Source organism: Gymnoscopelus microlampas (assembly GCF_963454915.1).
Source record: "Gymnoscopelus microlampas genome assembly, chromosome: 14".
NCBI lineage: Eukaryota > Metazoa > Chordata > Actinopteri > Myctophiformes > Myctophidae > Gymnoscopelus > Gymnoscopelus microlampas.
Window position 1 is genome coordinate 16,822,380 of NC_139951.1, and position 25,914 is coordinate 16,848,293.

At 41.9% G+C, this 25,914-nt stretch overlaps 1 protein-coding gene across 1 annotated transcript; it reads left to right on the top strand.

Annotated features, from left to right (window-relative positions):
• Nucleotides 1-1,807: 1,807 nt before the first annotated feature.
• Nucleotides 1,808-8,001, top strand: cyp26a1 (cytochrome P450, family 26, subfamily A, polypeptide 1). The gene is made up of 7 exons (XM_084079019.1): nt 1,808-2,243; nt 3,083-3,307; nt 4,619-4,900; nt 5,366-5,512; nt 6,034-6,168; nt 6,382-6,528; nt 6,957-8,001. The coding sequence occupies exons 1-7, from the start codon at nt 2,055-2,057 to the stop codon at nt 7,296-7,298; spliced, it is 1,467 nt and encodes a 488-aa protein (XP_083935145.1). The 5' UTR covers nt 1,808-2,054; the 3' UTR covers nt 7,299-8,001.
• Nucleotides 8,002-25,914: the final 17,913 nt, after the last annotated feature.

Consider the following 25,914-nt stretch of genomic DNA (forward strand, 5'->3'; position numbering starts at 1 on the left):
TCTCTCTTATTATACTGACCCAAAGTTGAACCCGCTGCGCGCAGATAGCATTTTTATTACAGTGAGCTACAGGGACAACGAGCGGTGTCACTGCATGGGAGACGCGCACGTGTGTGTAGTCTTTTTTTTATTGGTTTATTATAGATTATACTACATGCTAAAACAGCTCTCAAACTTTTTCATGTCAAATGAATAATAGGCCTATGTATTTGGCCGGGGGGCCCCCGACCAAATTATAGTAGCCTATAATTTGTTGATTAGCCTACTTTTGATGCAGTGATGGTCTTTTTCTTTTTTGAGGTATCAAAATGTCTTAAAAGTCCTTAAATTGTCACTTCACTGTCATCTGGGGACCCCCCCGACCCACAGGTTGAGAACCAGTGCCCTAGATTACAATGCAGGGCAACCTGAGTGCACACCGAGCAATGACGCATGCAGACACTACTAGAAAGACACAGCTCGTTTCCAACCCAGATACTTAAATCACCGTTAATCACTATTTCATTTCATATAGTCAGCCATAAGACAAGTAAATACTAGTCTGTTCCATATACACCCACTGACGGAGGTGAGAGGCAATGTTTTGATCCAAACGCATGATTACAGTGTCGTATAGGAGGGGGGAAAATATGTTTTATCTTTAATTAATTACAACTTTAACTTTGAATGAACCCCCGTGAGACAAACAGACTGGGGAGGGGGAGGAGGGGGGTTAAACTAATGAGGGATTAAGACATTCTTTTTTTTTTACATTTTAGTTGATAATGTGCTTTACTTTTCAATTAAAGCGCGCCCCGGGCATTAGGCCTACTATATACTTCTTATCCTACAACCGGGGGATTAAAAAGTAATGAGTGTGTAAACTAGCTGAGAATTCCCCCAACAAAAGAGCCTTGGGATGCGGTCCATTGTGTGGGGGGTGGGGGGGGGATCATCACCTTTTCACAGTGAAATGTGCCAGTGGATTGTCTCGATGCAAACAGGAGGTAGGGATTAAAACAAATGGTGCACAACAAGCCAAGAGAGAGAGACAGTGGTGGAAAGTAACTAAGTACATGTACTCAAGTACTGTACTTGAGTACAATTTTGAGGTATTTGTACTTTACTTGAGTATTTCCAATTTTCCAATGCTTTTACTTCTACTTCACTACATCTCGGATTCAGCTACTGTACCTTTACTCCACTACATTTATTTTAAACTTTAGTTACTAGTTACTTTGTAGATTTTGATTATTATGACAAAACATACATTAACCACTTCGTCCCTATATACATTTCGGCCATTTGAAAATAGCAGATCTACAAGCTACACAATGTGAGCTTGTAGAGCGGCTATTTTCAAAAGATGTTTTAATACATTTTGAACTTGTGAAATGGGACATTCTGCATAATGAGTACTTTTACTTTTGGTATTTTAAGTACATGTTGATAGCAATACGTTTGTACTTTTACTTAAGTACATGTTGAATTCCGGACTTTTACTTGAAACAGAGTATTCCTACCGTGCAGCATTGATACTTTTAGTATAACATTTGAGTACTTTTTCCACCACTGGCTTTGACGCGCTCCTCTAGTGGCTCCCGGCCATCAGGCAGCGAGTATAGAAGCCTGGTGGGGGCGGGGCGAAGTGACACCCACAATTAAAGATGAACTTTGGGTGAACTAATTTATCTGAGGGAGCGAGGAAGGTAACAGGCTGCCGACAGACCCCGTGGGAGCCTATAAAAGAGCTGGATCAACACCCTTTAGCCCTCAGTAGCAACACAAACGCCTTACCTCGCCACACACACTGACACACACACACCTGAACTGTCTGTCTGTCTCTGTGAGCTCTGATCTCTCTAAGAAATACTTTTCTGAGATCTCTGTAGAAAGACCTTTTTGAGAACTCTGATCACTCTAAAGAAATACTTTTTTTTGAGATCCCTGATCTCTCTAAAATCATTTTTTTGAGAACTCTGATCTCTCTGAGAAATACTTTTTGGAGAACTCTGATCTCTCTGAGAAAGACTTGTTTTGAGAGCTTGATTGCTGTTGGGACTCCTATCCAGATCATGGCTCTAAGCGCGCTGCTGGCCACGTTTCTGTGCACCATCGTGCTGCCCATCTTGCTGTTTCTGGTGGCAGTGAAGCTGTGGGAAGTGTACCTGATCAGAGGGAGAGACCCGAGCTGTGCTGCTCCCCTGCCTCCCGGATCCATGGGCTTACCGTTCATTGGAGAGACCCTGCAGCTGATCCTCCAGGTAATGCAGTCTTTATTATTTATATGCTGGCTTAAAGGAGCAGTTCACCCAAAAATGTCTTATGTTATGTCAATTACACACCCCATGATGGGGTGTGTAATTGAAATAAGTTATTTTTTGGGGTGAACTACTCCTTTAAAAACACTTTGAACTACTCCTTTAAAACACTTTAACGGGCTGGGTTAGAACAACTTACTTGGACCGGGATGGATTTATATAAAACAAAACAATATGTGATTTATTGCCAACACTGACATTTTTGTTTTTTGCGCTTCCATTCATGGTGCGTAAAAGCCTGCCTTAGTTAAAGGGAGGTTAATCACAGCACAGGTGAAAATATAATCATATAAATCCTGTAATTGTCCTTGATCTTCCACAGTACTAAATCAAATTATATCTTATAATAATAATACATCACACTTATATAGCGCTTCTCTTAGTACCCAAAGTCGCAGTCAAAATAAACAACTTTATTAGGAGATAAATGGTTAAAAGGCTAACAAACTCAATTCAATTAAAAAAAAAATTGAATCTTGGAGATCCAACCTGTTGCATACGCCAGTACATTTTCTATCGCTGTTGCAGGTGTAGATGGTGAACTTCATAGCCAGTTAAGACAGAATATGATAACTCTTCTTTTCAATATTCCGTATGTTTCTGATAGATGATCTTGATTTTTGGTGTTATTTTTATGTTATGTTGATGAAATTGCATATATAAGATCTCAATGGAAACAAGTCCACAAAGACTTGTTTCCATTTTCTGTCTAATAAATCAATCAATCGATAATTCCGTTTGGACACGTTTTCTAATCGATCGACTTTGTTCCCTTCCCACAGAGGAGAAAGTTCCTGCGGATGAAGCGGGAGAAGTACGGCTACATCTACCGGACCCACCTGTTCGGGAACCCCACGGTGCGCGTGACCGGCGCGGACAACGTGCGGACCATCCTGCTGGGGGAGCACCGCCTGGTGTCGGTGCAGTGGCCCGCCTCCGTGCGCACCATCCTGGGCCAGGACACGCTCTCCAATGTGCACGGCGCCCAGCACAAGAGCAAGAAGAAGGTAGGAGGGCTTGTAGATCTTGATCTGTGCGTTTAGCATTGTGATAGGAATGAGCAACGGGGTTTTATGAAAACAAAGCCCAAAAGAAGCGAGCCCTTCGCCTTTTAAACACATTGGCTATTTGATGATCGCGATGCAAGGCGTTGTGAGCTTGTAGATCTGCTATTTTCAAAAACATCTTGGAAGAAAAGTGGAAAATGTAGAATATTTTAAAAAAAAGTTTAACACAAATCTTGTATGGGGGTCCCTGGCACACAATGTTTTCAGATGGGGGTCCGCAGACAAAAATATATTCATTTGGGGGTGATTGACATGAAAATGTTTGAGAATCGCTGGTTTAAACAACCAAAAACCGCAACCCGCAAGTCAACTATAGCGATAATTACAAGCAACTTTACTTTACCTTTCACATTTAAAACGGATCGCCGTTGAATAGTCAGTTTGTCTGTCCATCATAAAAATGAAAGGCTGTCTTGATCAGTGTCTCGTTTCATTGTTTTGTCCTCGTGGAAAAAAATAATGTGTTAAAGAGTTTACTGACCCACGCTTCCAACAATAGCCTACATCATCGCGCCATTACGCATGATATGGATCTATCCGAATTCAATTCAAATCGATTCAGAAGAACGTGTCTAGAAGCAATTTGAAACGCAACTGTCAATTCATTAACCTTGATATTTCTTAACGCTGTTTTAAAAATGACGCAAAACATTTTAGTGACTGTAAATAGATTTGATGTGCTGTCATGTCAACACGTGCAGCGACATTATGGTTGTTTTCGTGCGTAATGTTTGGCATTAGCAGGCAACCAGAAGTTATTTTGCACTGCAATCAAGAATGAAAATAGAACAAACATTAGCATGTCTGCACGGGTCATCATTGCGCAATGCCATTACGCACTGTTAAATCTATCCATTTTCTTAACTCATTTAGACCTGAGACCGATTCTGCAAATGTCTTCTAAATCCTAACAGTTTTCTGAAAAAAATATTGTTGTTCAGTGGTGCTCAAACCTTTTCATATCAAGGATTATATGTATTTGGCCACGGACCCCCATATCAAAATATTTTGTAATGGGGATCCCCAGAATCAAAGTTACAAATGTTCGCTTTAAAATATATATATTCAAAGATTTTCACAAAGTTTCACAATTTTTCAAAAATAGCAGATCTACAAGTTCATCTGTTATTTTTGAATAGCCAAATAAATCTAGAAATAAAATAATTGACATTATATACATTGGAGGATGCAGCCTGCCTGTGTAGTTGGAAATAAAACTGTAGTCTCATCACCTCTACTCTCTCCTCTCAGGCCATCATGAGAGCCTTTTCCCGGGACGCGCTGGAGAACTACATCCCCGTCATTCGGGAGGAGGTGCGCGCCGCGGTGCAGGACTGGCTCCAGAGGGACTCCGGCGTGCTGGTGTACCCCGAGATGCTGCGGCTGATGTTCCGCATAGCCATGAGGATCCTGCTGGGTTTCGCTCCAGAGCAGATCAAGACCGACGAGCAGCAGCTGGTTGAAGCCTTCCAGGAGATGATCAAGAACCTCTTCTCTCTTCCCATTGATGTGCCTTTCAGTGGCCTGTACAGGGTAAGAATCAATGGATTAATGATATTATTGATTAAACCCAAGCCTGGCATCCTTATCTTTACTCATAATATTGTCATTTGCACTGCAACAAGTTGTGAGCTTGTAGATCGTCTATTTTCGCTATTCGTTTATAGGACTAAGTATGTATGGCTTACTTAAATGGTTCATGGATGGATGGGTTGACAGATGAATGAATGACCTAATAAATGTCAGAACTGGATAAGTAACAATGATAAGTCAGAGCTCTAACAAAATAGGGCATGACAGCAAAGTTACAGCACATTAAACGGTTAACGGATGGTGATGGAATAATTTTAAGTCAATCAATGCATTAGTGAAGGAAGTTATAACAAATGGAGCTCAAGTCGCAATTTGTGTTATGTACTGTTTTATTACAGTATTAAGACAATCGGCTCACTCACTCACTCCACTCTCCCCTCTTCCACCATCCTTTATCTCCTCCAGGGACTCAAGGCGAGGAACTTCATCCATGCTAAAATCGAGGAGAACATTAAGAAGAAGTTACAAGACTCCGGCGAGAACAAACACATAGACGCTCTGCAGCAGCTTATAGACAACAGCAGGAAGAGCGGGGAGCCCTTTAGCATGCAGGTAAACACAGGTTCATGCTGTACTTAAGTTCCCGCCAGGGATCAATTAAGTATTTCTATTCACTTACTTTAGCATACAGAACGCTTACTAGCTTCAAATTAACATTTAAGATTTTACTGTGTATGTTAGTTAGCCAAAACCGGTTGCATAGTATGATTTGCACTAATCTGAATGTAATTTATTAGTCAATAATTTAAGCACTTTGTGTCTTTGAGAGGATACGCTTGATAATTAAAATGACACTTCAATTGTTGTGGCCTCGCTAAGAGCAAAACATCTTATTGTTCATAGCTTTGGGAATACAGACTGGATGTAGGCTTGATGAATATGTATTACACATTTTTCAGTCATGAGATGAATTATAAATTAGCATAACTGAACTCCTCTGCGTGTCTCTTTTAATCACACACATGACATAGCTATGTATTTGTCATTTATTCCCCATTCTTTCTTATGTGTCAAGGTGTTAAAGGTCCTTTAAATTGAAACTAATCTGTATGTCTTAATTGATCTGTCCCCAGGCCATCAAGGAGTCTGCCACAGAGCTGCTGTTTGGAGGCCACGAGACCACGGCCAGCACAGCTACCTCTCTGATTATGTTCCTGGGATTGAACCCTGAAGTCATGGACAGATTGAGACAGGAGATTATGGACAAGGTAAACAGACTAAACCCATTGTTTAATCCTTATTTCCCTTATTTTCACTGTCAACCTGAAAATGGCGTGAGCCTCAAAAATGATAAAGGGGCAAATACTGTACATTAGCATGCACTTATACCTTCTTTGACTTAGGATGCCCCAAACCATCTGGTTATTTTTTGTAGTGGTTCTAATAGATTTGTCTGTCTCTGTCTCTCTCTTTCCTGTCAGGAGGAGCAGGGGATGCACTTAGATAATCTCAACATCGAGTCGCTGGAGCAGTTAAAGTATACAGGCTGTGTCATCAAAGAGACCCTGAGGATAAACCCTCCCGTCCCCGGGGGATTCAGAGTGGCTCTCAAGACCTTCGAACTAAACGTAAGTTGAAAACTATTTCTCTGTGCGTGTTGTATTCAGGGAAGGGAGGGTGACTGCTGGTTGTCAACTCTGGCTCTGTAACGGTCGCAGGTCGGGATCCTGGCCATAGCCACTGTGTGTCTGTCCACCAACAGTTAGTCTGTAGTCTTTCCACGACATCTTCACTCTAAAACTACCTGTCCTATAGTTTCTTCTGTCCTCCCCAGAGACCCATGTTTACTAGATCATTCCCAGTGGGCAAATTAAAGGCATCACATTAAACTGAAATATCCCCCACAATTTTCAAAAACACCCGATGGCACATGTGTGGGTTCTATGAGGCAGGGAAATTCATCCATATTCAAGTTAACAATACGTTTTGATGCAACAAGTTTTCATCTTTAATATGCCTGATCAACAAGCTAACAATTAATTCTTATGTTCTTCAGGGCTTCCAGATTCCCAAAGGATGGAATGTCATCTACAGCATCTGCGACACCCATGACGTGGCCGAGGTCTTCCCCAACAAGGAAGAGTTCCAGCCAGAGCGCTTCATGACCAAACTCTCAGAAGACTCGTCCTCCAGGTTCCAGTATATTCCGTTCGGCGGCGGTTCGAGGATGTGCGTGGGGAAGGAGTTCGCCAAGGTCCTTCTCAAGATCTTCCTGGTGGAGGTGGTGATGCAATCTAACTGGACACTATTAAACGGGCCCCCCACCATGAAAACGGGACCTACGGTTTACCCCGTGGACAATCTACCTACTAAGTTCACCAGCTACGTGCGCACGTAGAAAGTTGAAAAAAGCAGTGTAGCGCTTTTTTTGTTTGTATGTTTTTTTGTTTCCCAATAGTCTGCTGGGGTGTCTTTGCAAAAATAGTTCCCATCTTAACTGCAAGTCAAAGCATCAAGTACTGTATAAACGATGCACTAAGATAGTTTTGGGAACAAGTAGACTACATTTGGGAAACGGAACACACGTGGCTGCATTTACACGGAGCAAGAAATTCAGGATTTGTTTTGTTTTGATCTCATTACCTCAAGTAAATGTGATTCCACAGCTTCTTTTTAGACAGTGAAGAGATTTGCTCTCTGCTACAAAAAGTTACAAGTCAAATCCTGCATGCTCCTGTGAATGCAACCACATTGGTCAATTTTTGGCATAAAGCAAATTGTACATATGAATTGTTGTAGATGAATGAGATGATACATATTACATTTTATATTTTGATATGTTAATGCTGCAGATTTGTGTATATATACTGTGTATATATCTCAATTTTTTCTTTTTTTAAGACGCGAACGAACAAAACGAGAGGCACTATATACGGTCATGGAACACTTTCCAATCAATCCAGAGGTGTATCTATGGGATGGATGTACATTTGTTTTGTAGATTCTGTTTATATAGCTTTTTGTATCTTACCCCAACTTATTTAAATGACTTGTTTTATTGTATGGGCCTTTTATTTAATAAAATGTTTTGTGGAAAATGAATGAAAGTCATGTTTTTGGCAGTTGTTTTTGGCAAAATCATATTTGCAAAGAAGGATGTGGCCATTCAGCCACTGTTCTTTACATAGGAGGACATTATTCCAAATAATCTCAGGCAAAGTTGCATGAATTTAGGTTTTCCACTCCATATAAAAAAATGTAATTGGCCTGAAACGTATTTCTGTACAACTAAAGTCTTTGCATGTGTGCAATGGCGGGTCAGGGTTGGACACACATGGGAACCAGGTGTAAATTGACCTAAGCTCCCCTAAAAGCAATAAAAGTTTACATTTGATGTGGTCTACTAAATCTTATAACTCACCAACATAGGCAAAAGTCATTTTTCTGACTCAATTAACACACAACAAGTTTAATGGCAACAGAGCATCTGTTTTACGAGGGCCAGATGCGGTGTATTTTTAACTGATCCGAGTCATGCAGAGTTGCTTCCCCGCTCTCTATCACCCATCAGTGACCTCGATCGGAGCACAGATAGTGTGCTTAACAAAGTCACAACACTCCCTTTGGCCCGGTCATGAACTTAACTCATTTTCAATATCAAACATTACCCAAATCTCACTCAAAAAGAAAAATTAACATTTTCATTGCCATTATCAGCGGGGAGGGGATTGGTACAATGGTCTCACGAATGAAGAGATTAAGCTTTAATTGAAGCCAGAGAATCGTTACTAAAGTGAGGTTTGAAGAGAGATCAACAGAGAGAGAGAGAAAGAGATAAAGAGAGGAGAGTGCCGTGCCATGAACTCCAGGGTTTATTTGGGAACACCAGGTAAAGATGTTTGCCGATGACAGTTAATGTATTTACTCTCTACACACTCCTGCTGGGTGGTCTTTGGCCACGGACGGACACACACACACACACACACACACACACACACACACACACACACACACACACACACACACACACACACACACACACACACACACACACACACACACACACACACACACACACACATACACACACACACACACACACACACACACACACACACATTCCATTATCCTTACAGAATCAATAAGTTGGAGAAGGAAAATAGCGAAGAAATCTGGAATCCATAGAGGAGAAGAGAAAGCAAAGCGGGCGGGTTGATGACCCTGGCAGACGAGCAGAGAGAAGCCAGGGAGGGTGAAACAGAGTTCAGAGAGATAAGTTCAGTTTAAGGGTCCTCTCAGCATTACAGGGACCTTGGGCAGATAAAGTAGGCCAATACACTGGTGACATTTGTGCTTTGCAGAGAACCGGGAGTGTTTGCTTCTTTCCCTGGAAGTTCAAGGTTAAGAAAAAAGATCTTATGGGACCTGTATGGATCGGTGTGCTTTGTGGTCTGGTTGGTGAGGGAACATTCCGTTACGTTTGTTCAATGCCAGGTGATATGAGAACTCGTTCAACCTGCGATGCATTGATCCTGGCGGTAGCTAGGTAGATAACGCAGCATGACCGATGAGCAATGATTCGAATTAGACTGATTAGAAACAGGTGTTACAGAGTAAACCATGACCCTATGTGACATCTTACGATAAAGATGTAGGGTGGAGAGAGTTTGTTTCCCTCGTCTAGATTCTCTACCACCAGCACATTAGAAATATCCTTACAGTTAGGTATTCCACAATCTCCTCCACTTTTTCCCCCACAAAATTAAACATGATTCAAGGCGGATTTATCACACAAATCAACTACTGTAGGTGGCAGGTTGGCCTTGACGTATGGAGGTCGACTAGTGACTCAAAGGCTGCTGGTTCGATACCTGACACTAACAGGAGGGTGCAATCCAGCTGTAGACCTAGTGAATGGACAGTGGCTGGTGGTACTAAAGCCCTTAAGCAAGGCAGGGATACCTGAACATGCTCCAGGGGTGCTGCACTGTAGTTGAGCCTGTCCTCTGCCCCCTCTGAATGCATTTGTGAGTGTATCTAGGAGGAATATGTAAAAAAAAAAAAAAAAAAAAAAAAGACTTATTTCAATTACCTTAAAAAAGTGATTCTGCTTATAACCAGCATGGTACAATGCATAATAAAGTTAAATTATAACCAGTTACCGAGAAACCTTCTGGACACACACCATCCATTTGGAAAGAACGCATCCATTTTAGCAATGATGACGCAAAATGTGTGTACGTGCACAAACAGTTACCAACACATCTTGTTGTTCAATATTCTAGTTGACTCAACTTGACACCTCTGTGAACGCAGAATGTACGTGCAAGGCCAGTTACCAAGAAGTCATTAAACCATTATGTTATTTATAAGATGCACTGTACTGTTTTTGTCCCACATTAGTCATGAAAAATGTGAACCTTGCCAGTTTTCGTTTTCTACCAAGAAATGTGTTGCAATGTGACTGACTGGCCCACTTTTACTTACTTTAACTGCACATAGCGTACATAGCAATTTTGATGCTGGAACAATATATTGTGCAGCCCCGGCCTTAACATGGCGATAGATTATAGTAAGCATAAATGTAATATATAATTATGTCTACTGTAATAGAGAGCTGGTATTGTCCACGGTCAACCGTGTGTAGGAAATTGCATTACGGCAGAATTAAGCTAACTAAACATGTCTCCAACTCATTGTAATCCATGCAAAAACATCAGCCGGCTTTTCCTTGGTTCCTTAAACGATACATACAAGGTTTGGGCGGGGCGGTGATGCTCTGCCCTTTCAGGTCAATCAATAGAGGTCAATACACTGAAGGTGTATCTAATGAAAGAAGAAACCGGGGGCTTAATGCAAAGCAGGCAGACCTTTTCTTCCTGAGGGAGCAGGGGGTGGACAGGACAGAGAATCCGTCGTGATTGGAAGGACAGAGAAAACAAAGAGACCACAAAGGTCAAGGGAAGCTCTCCAGGGCCACAGCCAACTCCAAATGGTTAGATCATAAAACCCACTCTATTTGAAACAGTTTGAACGACTGACAAATCATCTGCACCGGAGACAGCCTGCAGAAGGAATGAGATGAAGTCATGTTTTGGTGGGAATAAACAAGCTGTGATAATGATTAGGATAATTAGGATAATGTCCTCCAGCGAAAAGCAGGCTAATGGGAGAGCACCGACTCGCTTAGTTATAGGTCCTGTACTGGAAATCACTGATGTTAGCGTCACAGTCTGGGTCAAACAGTATTGAAAATCTTTCTTTTTTTGCTCTTATGATGTATTTTATACTTCATCATACAATAGTGTCACAAACACATCTGCTGTTTTAGTTTTTTTTTTTTATAATGTTGCCTATAATGACCAAAATGGGAACACCAAGTTGAAAGTGGTTAAGTGTCAGGTTTTCATTCAGATGCAGGGTCAGGTGGGCTGTCATGACACTAGACAGGCACACAGAAATATAGCAAATTTACTTTTCCATGACTATCTTGAGGTGCATGCACTCTGTACTGATGCAATATGTGGAAAACACCGGCAAGGCTAAAGCAAACAAACAAACTATTTGACCCCGCTCTGATGTCCTCCTGGTTAGAGTCAGGTCCTAAATGGACCTTTTCATCTAGTGTGACCTAACCTAACAGGCACTACTGCTGGTCAAATTGAAACATGTTTGAGAAAATAAATAAATAAGAGTTGCGGGTTTCCAGCTGTATCAATGGTCTCAGTATGTTAATATCTCCGTATGTTAATATTGTTGATATTGTGTTAACATTTGAATATTTTGAATCACTTAAACCCTATTTACTTTGTTGACTGGAGTCCCCCCAGGGGTCTTTACCAGGCCCCCTACTTTTCTTTTGGCTTTTTCTGCCTTTATTGATAGTATATAGAAGATTTACAGGAAAGGGGAGAGAGACGGGGAGTGACACGCAGAAAAGGTCGTCGGGATCAGGATTCATACCCGCGACACTCTGTCAGGAGCCCAGGCCGCTACGCCAGCGACTTTTTAGCGTGTTGTGAGTTTGTAGACCGTCTGTTTTCGCTGAATGTTTGCCTCAGAATAGGAACGCTAGGGTTCATGTTGGTTAAGGTCTAAATTTGTTCACTTGCAGATAAAGCAAACGTGTGTTTTTTTCTCAAGCCAAACATAGCAATGCTGCCAGATGCGGCAGACCGGTTCATTGTGTGTCCCTCTGGTGTCGTCCTGATTTACACCTGCATGCCTCGGTTCCATACCAAGGTCATTGTACTGTTGTCCTTGCTCTTTCTTTATTACTGGGCTACTTGTGATTATGGGATCCACAAACGTTGAACTGTTGCAGTTATTGTAAGTCACTCTGGATAAGAGTGTCAGCTAAAATGCACAAATTGTAATAGTAAATTGTGGCTGACACCTTTATGTCCGGCCGTCCTATCCCCGCCCGTCCAGCCCTCGAACGATGTGAATGAACTTCTCTGAACTTTGCCTCCTCTCCTCCTTCTAAAGAGCGTCTGCTTCCCTCCATTGTCCGCCATCGCCCGGCAGAGACAAAACTTTGAGCGGCCCAAAGCCCATTTTTGTCTGAATTTGTGAGCATTATAGTGAATTTACAACACGGTGGTGAAAGAGGTTTGAAACCGACGTGCTGTTATTCACATCCTCAGGCCTGAACATGCTCCAGAGTAAATCAATGTAATAGCTAGTGAAGCCGTATTGTTGCAGGAGCCACTTGCAATACACTGTGCCACTTGTTGCCCAGAACAGTAAATCTGAGAAGCAAGGATGGAGAGGAGGGGGAGAGAGAGAGAGAGAGAGGAGAATGGCAATGGACTTTATAGGACATTATGCAAATACTAAGTTTTAATGCCATTTTAATTGTTACATAATGATAAATGGTGTATTGGCAGACAACCAGTAAATAAGGCTCTGTGTTAACGTTTGTGGATAGTTTGATTGTGTTAAGTCGGTAGGTTTCTCATGAAAGTGAGCCTTAGTTTTTAGGATAAAAATGTAAAAATGTCAATATTTAATTGTATGCATCCCAAGTGTGAATGTCAGTGATGTGATTGAGGTTAGTTTGGAAGTGATGTTCCTAGCTCCCTGGGTCCTTCCATATCAACAGTTCTGCATCCTATGTAAAATTGCTTAGAGCATTGGTTCTCAAAGCGGGTTCCAGGGACCCCCAGGGGTCCTTGGGGGGGTACCAGGGGGTCCCCAGCAAAAGTAGATAATATAGCGTCACAATGATTTTAACCACTTAAACCATATTTTGTATACTTTGGCTATTCAAAAATAGCAGATATACAAGCTCATAGCGCTGCACAGAGTGCCGTGCTATGAGCTTGTTATTTTGGAAAAATCGTGAAAATGTATGCAAATCTTTGCTTCTGGGGGTCCCTGGAACAAAAATGTTTTGAGATGTGGGGTCCGGGGCCAAATACATATAATATTTTGGGGGTCTTTGACATGAAAAAGTTTGAGAACCACTGGCTTAGAGGGTGGGTGGATAGTCGGTGGATGTCGCAAGTAAATATCCCCTTTTTTTCATTCCCTACATTTAAAAAAATATATATATATATTATTTCAAGAAATCACAACTTTTCCCAAGTATTTCATACATGAAATATATATATATATTTTTTAATAAGAAGTCAAAATAGCAGCTGCTCTTTTCACTAATTTGGGTCCCGGGCAAACGTCTAATTTCTCTTTTGGGTCTTGAGCTAAAAAGTTTGGGAACCACTGTCCCAGCTTACTGCTACCAGGGACCACGCCTATTATGACATGCCCAGAACAGGGTTCACGTGGTCACAACCGACACCCTTTACTTCAATACTTCCAAACTCACAAATAATCGCATCCACCTCAGTCGTGACCTGGGAAACGACTTGTTCATCGCGGGGAAAGGGTCAGTCACTGGAATAATCCTATCAAATGAAAGTCAATGGCCTTTGACGCTCCAGTGTAACGCATAATCAGACTAAATCAATGGCCATATTCCGTTCACTGGCCGGATGCACTTAAAAGTCAATGGATGTCTATACGGCCTGACTGCTGGCGTCACTGAGAGGAGAGAGGGTCAATTGGCTTAAAGCGTCTGTGGAGGAGAAGTCAAGGCAAGTCAATGTGAATGTTAATTACCGAAACCGTGTATGTGAGATGTCTGCTGCCTCTCCATGGAGGAGCAGTAGGACCATATGCGGGCTCATTAAGATCAACTAACGGGGTCGTTAGGGAGGTCGTTTGCGGCTCCCTGTGATTATTCATAATGTAAGGAGTGCCTGTTGACAAGTTCAACAGGTCAGCTAGAGTTCAGCACCGAGGGTGATGGCCGCTTTGATTACATTAGCACCGTCTTCATCACTAGAGAGAGGGCCTTTGATCCAGGTTCAATTTCAATTCAATTCAGAGGAGATTTACTGGCATGAGAAAACATACGTTTACATTGCCAAAGCAAGTGTCAAGGGGGCAATTTCAAATCAAAATCAATTAAGATTACAAAGCGTGTCACATTGCAAAGTTTGGGAACCCCCTGGTGTAGAACATAGATTTGGCTAAGTGCATAAAAAGTGTTATGGGCTGGGCTTTATTTCTAGAAACGAAACTTTTCTATTCAAAAAGGAAAGAGTAACCTGAAATGCAACTTCATGTTGCAATATACAAATCGTGGTCATCCTTGACAAGTCACTCTCGAGTTTGTTGTTTTTTGTTAACAAAAATTGCACTCAACAAGCTGTTTTACTCTTTTTAGATAAAGTAAGGCATCACATGTTTTGATTTAGTTGCTGTTGGGCAGAAACCCTTATCTCCATATTCAAACCTTTTGTGTTTTTTCGTAAATGAACGCCCTACTTCATCATAGCCTACTGCAACACACAAAAGCATCAAGTAACAGTTTTGGACATGAGGTTTCCACCTGACAGAGACGACTTAAAAGGTGGAGGTGAAGAACAGAAGAGGGGATGAGCAGAATAAGATAGAACAGAAGTGATCATATCACACTCCTTATCAGAACCCAGAGCTGGGCAATATGACTTCAAATCAATATCACCATTAATTCAAACTTCTACCTCGATTATGATTAAAGAACGATAAAACGTTTTTGTACGGCACTATTGTACAACAAAGTATAATACAGGGTTACGTTGTTAACCAGACTAATCCATTTAGTCGATTATGGGGAAAAAAAGTAAAATAAATATATTTTAAAAACTGTTTCTCGATTAATCAATGAACCTACATGAGCAAGATTAAGTCGGTTATTGATTCTAAATATTGGTTTTGATTGATTGATTGAATACTTTATTAGTCAGAAGTATAAACAGCACGTGGTACAGTCAGACATTGAGGCTAAAAGGATAACACAAAAAAGTCCTGGGGACTTGTTTCCATTGTGGTCCTATGTATTCAATTAATCAACATAGCATAGAAAATTAACACTATAATACTTGTCATCAACAAATACAAACACTATGACAAATACAAACATATGATATAGGGAATTTCTGGTTAATTAATTGCCCTGCCCTATGAGAAGCAGTTAGTGTCATTGTAATTCAAACAGGCTTACAGGCTGAGGGGCTCACACAGAGTCTTTAATGAGCTGATATACAGAACACACAGGAGATTAGTAAAAGCAGATGTGAGCTAATCTGTCCCTGATAAAGAGATAATATGCAAATCTGGAGAGAGAAACGGGAGAGAATGAGATTAACATTTTATCTTAACTAAATCATGTAAATTAACTGAGAGCTCATTCTTACAGCACTGCCTTTGCACGCACACACGCACACACACGCACACACGAACACGAACACACACACACACACACACACACACACACGCGCGCACACACACACACACGCACACACACACTCGCACACCTGGAAGCTACCTTGCGAGATGATTCAGACTTGCTACACTTTCTTTCTTTTGATTTGTTTTGTTTTTTCCCAAAAAAGTACACATACAACCCCCACACATCTCTTCCCCGCCACATTCAAACCCACATACATAAAGGACAACACAGATAAAACATAATCAAAAATAAAGGTACAAGAAAGAAAAGAAAAGGAACAACAAGAAGAGACAAATCTACTGTATAGACATTAAGTAGCTTCAAGAAATAATAGCTCTAGACTGAGATAGCTGTAGATAACAACCTATAACATCTCTGATACAGGTAAGAGACAACGTTTCCATATAATTCAAATTTTGCAAAAAAAAAGGTTGCACAACTGTTCAATTCTGAGAACCATCTCGCAATGAGGAGGGGGGAGTCAGACTTCCATGTTATTGTTGCAATACGTTTTGTAGCAACTCCAAGTGCCACCTCTATGAATTCAATGTTGTGTTTTTTTAGATTTGCACTGATAGCAGTGAAATTGCTTAAGAGGTAAATTTCAGGGTCTAACGGGAAGGGAGCCTCTGTAATTTTAGCCAGGGTATTACAGACTTCATCTGTAAAGGCGTGATCAGTTGCGTTATCTGTTAGATTTCTACATGGCAAACTGCCACTTCCGACATTTCTAATCACGCTTTCTAATCAAATCTTCAAAAAAGTGTCAAAACCATTTCTCAAAAGATAAGTAATCTTCTCAAGAGGAACACCACTGTTCATTTCTGAGAACCATCTCGCAATGAGGAGGGGGGAGTCAGAGTTCCATGTTATTGCAATACATTTTCTAGCAACTCCAAGTGCCACCTCTATGAATTAGAAAAATGTTTTCTTAGATTTGCACTGATAGCAGTGAAATTGCCTAAGAGGCAAACTTCAGGGTCTAATGGGAAGGGAACCTCTGTAATTTTAGCCAGTGTATCACCGATATCATACTTTCTGTCAAAGCATTGTCGATTGCGTTATCTGTTGGATCTCTACACGGCAAACTGCCACTTCCGACATTTCTAATCACGCACAGATCTGCACGTTCATACACGTTGTCAAATTGGGGTTGACATAGAGTCTGGGCCTGGCATGAGGAAAGCTATGAGCATTACTCTGCTACTCTCCACACCACCCACCCCCACACACACACACACACACACACACACACACACACACACACACACACACACACACACACACACACACACACACACACACACACACACACACACACACACACACACACACACACACACACACACACACACACACACACACACACACACACACACACACACACACACACAAATCATCACTGTTTCTCTAACCTGAAAGAACAGTATCCACACAGTAAAAGTTAAATAGATGTACAGGGAGACAGGCTCTTGTCAACAGGGGGGGGGCAAGAGGCCCGTGTCTGACAGTCATGTCTCATTTACTTCCTCTCAGAAACCAGGGCCATTAAACAGACTAACCTACCGGGGAACACAAAGACACACTGCTGTTTGAATAGGCTCACTTTCAAATGCGCCGATTTACACCTCACACACACACACACACACACACACACACACACACACACACACACACACACACACACACACACACACACACACACACACACACACACACACACACACACACACACACACACACACACACACACACACACACACACACACACTTTCATTGCTTTAGAAAATAGGTTTAATTCAAATCTATTACATTTTATAATCGGATTAGTTCAATTCACTGTTGCACCCCTGTTAGCAGTGACAGGTCAGTGTGCTTGTTCAGTGGGGAGAGGAACTGGGGGAGATAGTATGAACCTCCATGTGTCTATCACTCCCCATGGAACTCCTCACTGTCAGGTGAAAAGAAACAACAGGGGACTCTATAAGTGTATATAGAATGCACGTGGTGATGGTCCATTGTGGAACCTTGGGCCGTCAACCTTTACTTTATAGAGTGTGGAGCACTGAGGTAGTGCTCTAGTTAGAAAACAGGCCTAGATAGCCACAGCGTTGATATACTGAATGTAATAGATAAGAACTTCAGAATTCTCCAGGCGCTCAACCGAACGCTTGTTTGCATGCAGACTTTGATGTGGAGCGAATTGCCTTCATGATATATCAGGTCGTATTGTTTTAATATCATTAATTTGCTGTTCTTTTATTCACATATTATAGAGGGAATCGCGCTTGTTTGTCAATAAAGATGCCTTGCTCATGTGAACGGTAAATTCTGTGTATGTCGTCTATAGACTTTAGGGTTGTATTGAACCAAGAGTGACAGGTCTGCCACGGCACATCAGTGGTCACACCATGGTTCTCAAAAAGATTTTTAGGGGGTCCTCAGATGACAGACTTGTAAGACCTTTTTAATACCTCTAAAATAAAAATAAGACCATTATCAAAAGTAATCAAGAAACTATACTATAAAAAACAGTCAAACATTGGCCAAATTGTCAAATATTACTAAGAAAGAGGCAAAAAAAAAGAAGAAGCCGATCTACAAGTACACAACGCCTTGAAGCGAGGCATTGTGAGCATGTAGATCGGCTATTTTCACAATATTTATCTGTGGAACCGAGTCAAGCTAAATGTAATGCCTCAACTCCTACAATTCCAAGTGCTTGTGAGGGTGGGGCTCCCCAGTTCAAATATGATTATTTTGGGGGGGTCGCGGCCTGAAAAGTTTGAGAATCACTGACCTACACCATCCGCAGGACAGCAGTGAGGGTTGGTGGTTAGGGTTTATCTACAGTTCATACCCATGTTTTAGATGTTCCGTGCCGTTTCAGACTCAGAGAGGACTTTCTAATCTCCACTACAAAACATATTCCTGACACCCGATTGCACTCCTGCTGACTTCTCACACTTGGCTGATTCTGCACTGAACCGTCATTCGTCATGTTGGGATTAATAGTATGGAAAACAGGATTTAAATGTACAGCTCTGCACATTATCAGTGAGGCCAGCACAGAACATTAAGAACATTCATACTGTCATGTAGCCTATTCAACATTTCATAGGGAAAATTCACACAAGCATGAAGGCATGCACACGCGCGCGCGCGCACGCACACATGCTCGCGAACGTGCGCACGCACACACACACACACACACACACACACACACACACACAAAACCCATTTGATTGACAGTAACCTAGAGCGATTCAGACAACTGGCTTTGTAATACACACACACAGAGGCATGCGAATGAACCACAGGCTCAAAGCAACTAAAAAGTTATACCTTTCCAAAAACTATATGGAAAAACTCTATTATGTCAGAGACTTTGGACACACTCAGTTTTATCTGTTGTTTTGCTCTAATTTGTTTTCAGCAGAACCTTTTTTCCCCACCATTAACATTAAATGAATTAAGAGTTGCTCAAATATGGGAGATAGGCAAATAGTTGGATGAAGAGTTTGGAGGCGCTTGGTTCTACGTACTTGGCAGCCCCGTAGTGACTGACAGACTGTTGATTTGGTTCTGCAGCTGGAGGTGTGACTTTAGTTTTATGATTCAGTGGCTCCTAGTTGAGCTGCTAGGGATGAGCTCACCGTTCACAGCTCAGTGTAAAACATCTGACAGCTATTTTACAGAACAACCACCAGTCACCCTCTCTGCCAAACAAGCACAACTGGAACTGGTGAGGAGGAGTTTGGGAGGGGAGGGGAGGGGAGAGGAGAGGAGAGGAGAGGAGAGGAGAGGAGAGGAGAGGAGAGGAGAGGAGAGGAGAGGAGAGCAATGCCATGCATGGCTCTGAGTGACAAACTGTTACTTTAGTGCTTTAAATGAGTAAAGATTTTACACAATTAGCAGCAGAATAAAAACCTGATGACACATTTAAAATACAAAGTGCAGTGAGAAATAAAAACATAAGGGAATCAAATATGTATCCTACATTTAAAACAAATGTAGGATACATATGGAAAGGCTTTCGGATAAAAGTATGTTTTAAGAAGTGATTTACAAGAAGACAGTGATTTATCAAGACTGAGCTCCTCAGGCAGGTTGTTCCAGAGCTAAGTAGTTCTGACAGCAAAGTCACGGTCAGCCTTTGTCTTCAGCCTCGACTCAGGAACAACCAACAGGTTCTTACCTGAGGACCTCAGGCAGGGTTAAAAACTCAAACATTTAAGTATAGGGGCCGAGCCATGAAGTGCATTACAAGTAATCAGTACGATCTTAAAACCAATCATAAAACAGACAAACATACAGCAGTCTACCGTGTCCTAAGAAACAGACCTGTCATTAGTGTGAAAACGTCAGCGCAGATATGAGGCTCTTTAACGATAAATACCAAGGGTAGGCTTTCCTAGAAGCGTTGCATGTATAGTAGTTGAGTAATGAACCATTATCTTCTTTGGGACGACACAGTTGGGGAAAAGATAACGATAATGCCGTGTCAATTGTGGTGCTTTGGGCCCGGTTGGCATCAATTCTACATACTTGCATATCGTCACTGTACATATGAGCTTCTCGGCTCAAAGGGGGCAGAAGAGGTTAGCAGTTACTCAGCAGGTTAAATGAAAACCCTTGTCCATCATTAGCACTTTATTTGCTATCTGCAAGTGGCATCAGCCATCATCCAAGGTAATCATCCTGTGTTGTTGACTCGTTGGCTCCACAGTAAATTCCTCAATGTTAATTCAAGCAGATTACCAGATAGTATAGTATATTGCATCATACAACACAGTCAGGGTTGGCAGGTATCGCAGCCCACGCCGCCAAAAGAAAGATGGTGAGACGAGATAGGAAGCAGACGTCAGAAGGCTGCTGTGTGTGTGTGGGGGTTGCCTATATGTCAAGGACAATGCAAGTAGACCAACATGACAGGGGGTGAGTTGAGCAGGTGGGGAATCTACACCTGATCGGCTACAAGGTGATATACATAAACACCCACACACATGCCAAACACACCTTGTTTTTTTGTTTTTTTTGCACAATGCACTCTGGTCAGTTTGATTTATTACGACTTATTAACCTCGCTCGCCAGACAGGCTTGTAAGACTCATTTGTAATTTCCCTGAGAGAAAAATGATTACTTGTGTTAAAGCTGCAATCTGGAACTTATTTTGATTAATACAATGTTATTTGAACCAATCTGTATGGCAGAGTATGTTAAAACAATATAACTATGTCTGCAGTAGTTGGGAGGTTTATGTTTATGTTTATTAAACAGATCCCCATTAGAGACACATGAATGAGCCTCTAGTCTTCCTAGGGTCCTGAACAAAGCAAATACAATACAAGTGTACAACTAAAAATACAAATTAAAGTAAAAAAAAACCTATAAGCTGGGGTTCCATCTTAAAAGAGCAGAAGAAATGTGCTCTCTCATGCTTGGGACCTGGGTTCAAATCCCGGATAGGACATACAAATTACAGATAGCCGCTTTAATCATATACAGGGTATATTAATGGTAATACTGTAACATAGTCTTTTGTATGCTACAATTTTGGCCCATTATCGATGTTTTGATTTGGAGTTAAAGTCGTTATTTTTACAGTGATAAGATCATAGCGCTCTAGAGTGCATTATATGCATCAGGCTTATCAGTTTGAAGAGAAGCGAGAGAGAGAGAGAGAGAGAGAGAGCAAGAGAGAGAGAGCCTTGGCCTCATGCAGCCAGCCAGGGAAATCCTCTCTATTTCACTGCTGTCAAAGTCCATAGGGCTTACAGCCTGCCTGGAGACTTTTCCTGGCTCCCTGTTGTCCTGTCACATACCTCGCCAAGTTCAAAAGTTCAGCGCAACCATGAACTCTGACAGGGACTCTACTGCAGAGAGAGGCAAACAAGCAAGCAGTGGCGGACAGAGTAAATACTAAATAATAATAAAAGGTATTCAAAAGTAAAAATTGTGAAGCACATTTTTTCTTTTTGATAGCAATGCTTTGTTGAAATTTCCAAAGGAAATGTAAAAAACATTTTCAGAATCTTTAAAAATAGTGAAACACGTAGATCGTCTAGTTTAGTTTCGCTACATTTGAAATAGGGCATAATGTGGTTAATTCAAAACATTTTATTTAAAATTTGGGTCCCAAGAGTGGGAAATGTACCTGTAAATGTAGTGGAGTACTTTAGAGTCAAAAGTACAACATTTCTATTTGAAAGTGAGTCATGTGCTTGCAAAAAAAAGAAAGAAAAAAAGTACTAGTACAGTACTCAAGTAAATGTACTTAGTTAACTTAGTTACAGTCCACCACTGCAAACAAGCTGCCAGGCAGCTCGTTCTCCCAGTAATAATGCATAGTGCCAGTAACAGCCCGTTCTACCAGTAATAATACATAGTGCCAGTAACAGCAATTCCCAGTAAAAAAAGGCAGAGGGGGGATACTTAGAATACCAGTGGAATTACTGGTGGAAGGGCAAGGTGAGCGTGAAACCAATGATATAGCATACAGGTCATCCAGGAGGCATAGGTGTTACACATACACAAATACACCACATACAAAGCAATGAGTACATACAAATGTGTGCTAAGAAACACCCAGGAATACACGAGACAACAGAATACAATACTTTGCATAATCATGCATTGTAGTCTAGTGGTAAATGTACTTGTCCACCTCATGCAAACAATTAATCAACAATGGTAAAGTGAGCTTGTAATGTTTTGCTTTGGACTGAGTGGGCTTGGACTGCAAAACTAATACAGTATTATGAATTGTTGAGCTCACACTGGTTAACCCAATGTTGAACCCTGGTTTCTTATCCCTAAAAATTGCGTAGCCTTAATCTTGGTTGTTTTGTTTCTTTCTTGTTAGTTAGTTAGCCTGTTGATGGTCACTCTCATGTTGGTGTTTTGACATAAAAATCAATAGTGGTCACTCTCATGTTGGTGTTTTGACATAAAAATCCATAAAATGTTCGAAAGTAAGAAACAGAATAACGTACAAACGTGACTGAAAAACAGAAACAGACCGAGTGGAAGAATGAGAGGGAGAGAGAGAGGGAGATAAACCAGAGTGGACAGATAACGCCACTTGTTTATTGCGAGAGTATGTCACATGTTCATTCAACACAAAAGTCACAGAGTGGGTTAGACGTGTCGCTCAGGGGTAATAACCTTATACAGCTGTGTAAAACGAGTTGTATAAAACAATAAACCTCACGGGAACATACATCATTTCCACAAAATACCCCGGTTTATTCTGGCAAGGCTGAGGGAATTGCAGCCAGAAGACAAGGGCGAAATTAATGGTTTAGCGCAGAGGTCGACTGGGAGGCAAAGGTAAAACCACTGAAATATACAAAGACCCAGAAAGAAACAGAGAAAAATGGAGTTTGCTAAACAAAGAGACAGTCATAGCTTCAACGATCCAAGCCTGTTCTATTGGAGGGCTGTTCATTAACTAACACCTGTGTTTCTCCAGTAAAAGACTACAGGGAATATTTGGAATAGCAGGGAATTCCTGATGCACTGGAGAATGGACCGGATGGAGGGGACCATGACACAGTGAGGGGATTATTCACGAGGCAAAGGTGACGCACACAGTACAAGTTCTCACACACACACACACACACACACACACACACACACACACACACACACACACACACACACACACACACACACACACACACAGTCGTCCTCACAAGTATGCAAACAGGACTACACACAAAAAGAGTACTAACACACGCATGCGAGTGCGTGCGCCACTACCGCCAATGCAGACAGGAGGAGACGTCAGGACATAAGAAAAAGTGGAAGAATTGGGTACAAGAAACAAGAAAAATGGGAAGATGAGTGGAACGATGGATGAGGGGGAAAGAGAGAGATAGGGACACAAGGGGTGACAGGAGGGGTGGGGGGAGGGGGGGGGGTTAGAGGTGAGAAATTTGGGCAGAGGGGTCGAGGAGGTCACCGGAGGTGACAGCACCAGGACGTTTACAAGGATTCCCCACTTTCACGAGCCCAGGAGCAATCAAACATCTGAAAAACTATAAAAAGACAGAGAGAGAGAGAGAGAGAGAGAGAGAGAGAGAGAGAGAGAGAGAGAGAGAGAGAGAGAGAGAGAGAGAGAGACCGATGCAAACAATGCTCTGTTTTTTTAACATCCTTTTACCATCATTTACATCAAAATACCCCACCTAGTGTCATAAACCTTGATGGTCTACTAGGTTCTCTGATGTCTGATGTCCACCGTCTCCCTCCCCCCCCCTCTCCCTCTCTCTCTCTCTCTCTCTCTCTCTCTCTCTCTCTCTCTCTCTCAAACATTTTCATGTCAAGGACCACTAAATTGATAAGTATTAGGCCGGAGACCCCCATTTGAAAATAATTATAAGACAATATTTGTATAAGACAATATTTGTCTTAGGTGTTTAACCAGTTACTCATTTTGCTGGAAACCCCCTAGAACCCCCCTGAAGGATCCCTAGGGGTCCCCGGACCCCACTTTGAGAATATTTTCTGGATCAGGGCCCACTTGAAAATCTCAAACGTGTTCATTTGGCTGGCGTGTTGAGTGGTCAGATGGGTGGGCCGTGTGCATTTTCATCAATGGAACTAACGTAGTATACTGTACTTCAAGTTCCTATTTATTGGTATCACAAAGAAAACTTGTTTTGTCAATTATCTGGGGGTCAGCTTCCAATACCGGCATGGCACACCAGTGGTCCCTGGCCCACAGGTTGAGAACCACGGCTATAATAGAACATAGAATCATACATAGTCAATTCGATTCAAAGGCCTTTATTGGCATGAGAAAACATACGTTAACATTGCCAAAGCAATACAGTCACACACCTCCGATGGGACTAGGCTAGAGGCCGCGCCGAGGCCAGAGGATCTAACAAGTCCATGTCACATTGCAGAGACCGCTGTTCCTTTGATGACAGAGAATGTCAGCAAGGAAGGCCATTGTCCCCAACTGCCCCCCCCCCCCCCACCCCCAATATAAAGCGCTTCATCACCCAATATGCCAGGAAGGACACACACACACACACACACACACACACACACACACACACACACACACACACACACACACACACACACACACACACACACACACACACACACACACACACACACACACACACACACACACACACGTATCAATTCAACCAAAACTGTGCCCCCGATGTATATATAATATTTTTTTCTTCTTCTTTCACATCTATATTGTCTGCTTTATTTGTACCAGGAAGTAGAATGCCCCTTAATCAAATGAACCCCAGCGTCCCTTTTGTGAGAATAGGTGAATATTCTGTGAATAAGCAGCTCTACAAGCTCAGAAGCATGCAATCTACAAACCAATCATTTACAAGCACTGCGCGACACACTGATCTGCAATTTCCACACGTAAATCTGCTATTTCTGGTGTGCGACAGCAGAACTAAGTATAACCAGTTAGAGCTCCATGCTCTTAATAGTTAGGCAGAAAATAGAGAAAGTTGACATTTTGGCCCGGGTTTCATAGCAATCCTCCCAATTTGCTTTTGATAACGTTGCATGCAAGTGAAAATTGTGGCCTCGGGGTGGCACCAGAGGAGGGGTCACGGGGTCACTAAAATTAGTAGAGTTCATCGTCTGCGGAGCATGAAGGTGCACGGAACATTCCATGGCAGTCCAAGGCAGCCGTTTTCAAGATATCTCGTTTGGGACTAAAGTGTTGGACAAACAGACGGACAGACGACTGACGTTACCATCCTTAGATCCCCGCCGCCAGCCAAGGCAGGGCAGATGAGACAAGACACCAAAGAGAGGCAGGCCGGGAGGGAGGAATGTACGTAAGGGTGAACATTAGGTGACCATCATGCTATTAAACGAGGGAACAGCAGAGGTTGAAAGAAAGGAGAGAAGGGAAAGACAGAGTAGGCGTGAAAGAATGCTAAGGCTTGGAATGCATTTAGAGGTTACCGGCGCATGAGCACTTACCATAAAGACAGCACTGAGGTATATAAGTATACCAGGGGTGAAAAGGACAAATGTGGCCGACGAACAGTTAAAAAAAAAATCATTGCTACATGGGCTTTGTTCAAACGGCACGCAAGTCCCATTTGTTTCTCAAATCTGACCTTTAGGACGAACTATCCACACTGTGCAAAATGATCAGATCGGATTAGTTTTCTTCAGACACCGTCGACCTAACTGCACCGGTTGCTGTGGTAATGACCAAACGACATAGGC

Excerpts from the sequence above, each read along its gene's own strand:
- cyp26a1 (XM_084079019.1), top strand. The coding sequence starts at position 2,055 with ATGGCTCTAAGCGCGCTGCTGGCCACGTTTCTGTGCACCATCGTGCTG. Across the intron at positions 2,244-3,082 it reads CCCTGCAGCTGATCCTCCAG|AGGAGAAAGTTCCTGCGGAT; the intron begins GTAATGCAGTCT and ends CCCTTCCCACAG. Across the intron at positions 6,169-6,381 it reads GACAGGAGATTATGGACAAG|GAGGAGCAGGGGATGCACTT; the intron begins GTAAACAGACTA and ends CTTTCCTGTCAG.